This window comes from Propithecus coquereli, unplaced genomic scaffold (assembly GCF_000956105.1).
Source record: "Propithecus coquereli isolate 6110/MARCELLA unplaced genomic scaffold, Pcoq_1.0 Scaffold294, whole genome shotgun sequence".
Classification (NCBI taxonomy): Eukaryota; Metazoa; Chordata; class Mammalia; order Primates; family Indriidae; genus Propithecus; species Propithecus coquereli.
In genome coordinates this window covers 3,799,197-3,803,828 of record NW_012148552.1, presented here as the reverse complement: position 1 = coordinate 3,803,828, position 4,632 = coordinate 3,799,197, and the positions used below count along the sequence as shown (strand labels likewise).

The 4,632-nt window shown below is 54.6% G+C and overlaps 1 protein-coding gene across 1 annotated transcript in view; it reads right to left on the bottom strand.

Moving 5' to 3' along the window:
* MLC1 (megalencephalic leukoencephalopathy with subcortical cysts 1) overlaps positions 1-3,434 on the bottom strand; it is a 16,488-nt gene extending 13,054 nt beyond the window's left edge. The window contains exons 1-4 of the mRNA XM_012648747.1: positions 3,255-3,434; positions 2,231-2,320; positions 806-859; positions 434-535 (exon numbers count right to left, since the gene is read on the bottom strand). Of these exons, the coding sequence (XP_012504201.1) occupies positions 434-535; positions 806-859; positions 2,231-2,320; positions 3,255-3,434 (426 nt within the window). The remainder of the gene's footprint in view (positions 1-433; positions 536-805; positions 860-2,230; positions 2,321-3,254) is intronic.
* Positions 3,435-4,632: the final 1,198 nt, after the last annotated feature.

The following is a 4,632-nucleotide window of genomic DNA, read 5'->3' as shown; positions in this document are numbered from 1 at the left end:
TGAGGCATCTCTGATCAGGTCCTGGTTTGATATGAGATTTTTCTCTTTTAGTGTCATAATCTAAATGACAACATTTTCCCGTTTTTCTTACAGGCGCATAAGACGACCGTGTCTCACGATCAGCAGCATCACAGATCTGATGAGACGTGCCGTGATGCTACTGCTGATTTTCCAGAAGTGTTTCAAAAGACAAGTTAAAAATGTCGTGTGTCAATAAGTCCACCAGAATCAATTAAGAGTCCAAGAAAGACAATTCTTTCCTTCAGCAGCATCAAATTCTCAACGTTTGTCAAACTCAAGAGCTGTGACAAACACTGTACGTTTCTAACTTAACCAACAACCTTCATGCACACCCACGGTGAGGCCACCCCATCGCCCCGCAAGACCCGGAGCGGGAAACCCGCCACGGCCGCGACGCTTTGCAGTCACTCACGTTTATCGCTGACGGGTTCAGGACCAGTTTGCATCCAAACCATATTAGACACGTGGTGGTCACAGCAAACGTGGAGACAAATAGTATCTGAAAATTAGGAATCTGAAAAACAAGGCGGGAGGGGTTTTGCTTCTTTGAATTACTAAAGAAATGAAAGCGACATCACACGGAACTTCAGGTCGTTAACTCAAAGCGGTCAAGATTGTGACGGGTAAGAACCTGGTGGGACGGGAGCCTCTGCACTCGGGCCTCTCCCCACCCCTCTTGCAGGTCGGGGACAGGGCAGGGAGCCCCTCAGTCTGGGGGCGACCTCTGGGACCCCCTCGGCACCCCACCTGTGGGCCGCAGAGGACTGGCCAAGGCTGGACTCACCGCGTTGACATTTTTCCTGGAGACAGCAAAGCTCACCAGCGCTGAGGGGACGCACTGCAAAGAAACCAGAGCGGTGAGCCACGAGTCCCCCACATCCCTGCAGGCCACGACCGCGACTTTAATAAAATGTAATGTTCAGGTTTCCGGAATGATTTGAATCACTTTGTCAAAACATGAGCTGCCAGTCCACCTGACGCAGGGGCTTTGCTTGACGTAGAACAGCCCCCAGATGCTTCAAAATAATTTATTCTGAGAAAAGTTTTTATTTTTCTGATGAGCTAAAAGACATTTGATAATGAACACGATTCTAGTCGGACACGGTTCGAAGTCTAGAATGTAACTACGAAAGTACAAGGCCAGGGATGGTCTCAGCTGAAGAATTACCCAAAAAGGAAAAAGAATCTACTTAGGGCATTCTTGTCCCGCTGCGACCCCGAGGCCAGGAGTCAGGGCCAGGGAGCAGGGCGGTGGCCGAGGTGGGCCCAGGTGGGCCCCAGACCCTGAGGCCGGGCAGCGGGGAGCCGTCTGAGGGGCGAGCACAGCAGTGTCAGGTGGGAAGCAGGGGACCCACAGCGGCCTGAGCGGGTGTCAGCTAGGTGGGGACGGACTCAGCATGGAACCCACCCAGGGGCCTTGAGGGCCGAGGGCTGGGAAGGAGGGGGGTGGGGGTGAGCACGGACAGAGGCAGAGGCTGGGAGGGCTGTCCCAGGGGACGACGAAAAGCCTTGAGGTTCCCGAGAGCGCAGCAGGGAGAAGCATCACGTTTCCTCGAGGAGTTTTGTTCTGAGGGAGCAGAGACCCGGAGACCCCGGACACAGGGTGGGGCACGGGGTTAAGGAGAGCATGTGTCCGCTTTGGTTTTGAGACATTTGGGGACACAGTCACCAACCCTGTCCTTGTGGGTGGACAGGCAGAAGCAGGAGCCCAGGGCATTGTGCTTGCACTGTCATTGGAAGCAGGGCTCCCCGATGACACACACGAGACCCCAGGAAATAGGGTGCTCTGTGCTCGAGCTGGCTGGGCCCCTGGGAGGCGGGGGCAGGGGTGCCGGGGGGCAAAGGTCAGTGGCTGTCTCTGCTTCCCTCCCAAGAGGACCAGTGGGCACCCCCCATGGGCCCCACAGAGCTTCAGGAGGAGGTGGGGTGCAGCCCCAAAACCCCAGGGCAGGTTCCGGCCAGCTGGAGTGGGACACAGCCACGTGCCGGAATCAGAGTGCTGTTGCTTGCACAGGCACCTGCAGAGTAAGATTCAGACCCGCTCCATCAATAATTCTCAAAAGTGGTAAATCCTATTTGAAACCAAAGTCACACAGAGATTTTGAATGAGGAACAAGTGACAGAAACCTGCAAATCTCAGGGCAAAGAAATTCAAGGGCACGACAGTGAGCTTGGGCACTGCCGGCCACAGTCGGGGAACGTTGCTTACAGAACCTGCCGCGCAGCGCAAGTAATCCATTTCGGAGGGGAACACGTTCCCCAGGTAGAGTGAAAACCCCGAGGTCACAAGAAGGCAGCTCTGCAAAAGAGAAATATAAATTCAGGTTAAGATGTGGCCCCGTCTCAGACGCCTGAGGAAAGAACACTGACCCTATGACCGCAGTTCGGCAGCTCTGAGCCCAAGCACCTGACCAGCACCAGCTGTCCCTGGCCCTGGATCCTGCCCAGCCTGGGTGCCTCCCCACAGGGCAGACACAGCCCAGAAATGGACGGGCCTCCTCCAGAGTCAGAGCATGGACTCCACCCTGAGATTTGGGGCAGGAGGGGGTCAACACTTAAAGCAAGAAACGGAGCCTCTCCCCAGAAGACACCCAACACGTGCGATTCCAGGGGCTTCAGGACCCACCCCCAGGTCCAGGCAGCAGCCTGGGAAACGACGCCCGTCCCACTGCTGCAGAAACTGATCCAAGCTGACATCTGGGAAAGGACGCCAAGAGTCAGTGGCTACGGGCACAAGGGCATTGCACGGGCAAGGCCCTGGCAGGAGGCAGGGTTGGCTCTTGTCACACTCAGGCCAAAATGACACCAATCATCTAGGCGTCCCCATATCTGTGTACACGGGAAACATCCCAGGGCCCCAGGGAAGACCCCAGATGCTTGGTGCTGCCCCGCCTGCTCCAGCCCTGTGGCCCCTTTGCAGGTGATGCCTCCTCGAACTACCCAAGAGTCAAGGGTCCTGGAGGCCACCCTGGCCCAGTGCATAGCCCTGTGGGCTTAGCGTGGCCCCGGGACTGTCCCTCCCTGGGGAGACTCAGCCACAGCCTAGAGGCCAACTCAGGGCCAGTGCCAGATACTCAGGAATTGAGAAAAATAATTCAGAGAATACGTAAAACAAACAAGTCGGCACCCAGGGCTGCGCGGCAGCAGGATGGGTCTGAGCGCCATTCCTCCCACCTCACCCTGGAAGGGCACCCAGGCCAGGGGACCCTCAGGGACCAGGTCGGGCTACTCACCCCCATCAACACGGAGAAGACCCCCGCCTTGTCACTGAGGCACGGGGGCACCCTCTTGGACAGCTGAAGGTCGCTAGGCTCCGTGTCCGCCGTGTAGCCCACGGGGTGCGGCCGTCCCCGATCCAGCGTGGGCATCCGGTCATAGGCCAGCTCCTCCCTGAACGGCTCCTCCCGAGTCATGGCCCTGGGGGACAGCCAGCCAGAGAGGAGCTTTCAGCCAGTGTCACCAGTTGTTTATGGAATTATCATCGCCTTTGACCACTCTGAAAAAACTTCAATTAAAATAAGTTGTTTTCAAGAAATACTTTCTTAACAAAGAAATACTGCGCACACTGGAATGCTGCAAATTTGAAGGAGAAAATAGGCATTTAATTCTAAAAGTGAATAAAGTCACTTTCCTCATAAAACAAACCTCAATGTTCTGGATTCAGGGCGATTTTAGGCTTTAAATTTAGCCTCCCTGACCCTGGTCCTGCGCATACAATGCCTTTTGACTTTCACTAGCAACTCCCTCTGCAACCCCAAGACGCTGTGGACTCAGCTGCTTCAGGTGGAAACTGAAGCAGAGATTGCAAATTCGCCTGCACCGCTTACCTCTCCTGTCGTTCCGGCCTTGGGAGCGCTGGTCTCTGGGTGAGGGGCTTCCAGTGAGAACTATTCACAAATGGAACAAAAGCTCAGCAAAACTGCGCCTAAGCCAGGGGAAGCAGAACCGCTTCCTGAATTTCAATGAGGAGATGAATTGAGTGGATCCTAGAAACGTTCCACGTTGGTTGTTTTTCGAGTTGGTTGTGTAACCACTGACCCAGGGCAGTCTTAGCCCAACTAGGAAAGGAAGGGGCTTCCCTGGTTCCATTCGCCACAGGTCTCGGGCGCTAAGGTGGGTGTCTCAGAAGAAAGAAGTGCACCTAGGAATAGAATTCCACCAAGTGCACAATCCTAGCGGGCCCTATTTCTGAAACAAGCAACTTTCGGTTCAAAGGCCTTGTACATCTTTTCAAGCAGCGTTTTTCTATCCCCCCTGCCCACACGATGGAAGGTTCCTTCACAAGGTCACATAAACATTCACGCACTCACTTGGCCGGTGTGGCCCTTGGCCTGCTCAGGATTCTGCCCTGACGGTTCCTGTGGGCAGCCCCAGTGGCTGGCAGGCACGGTCCCACTGCACCCTTTATTTCTGCTCAGCAAGCAGAGAAAAAGCACACAAATGTTTCACCCAGAGACACTGGCACCCTGACAGTTACAGCAACAGATTCTTTGTGCACATTGTAAAAAGGCTGAAACCAAAGTGTTCTGAAAAATCAGCTCCTTAAACCATGAACCCACATTAAACGTGGGCAGAGTCCTCAGGTTTCAAATCATGGGATATTCCATTGTC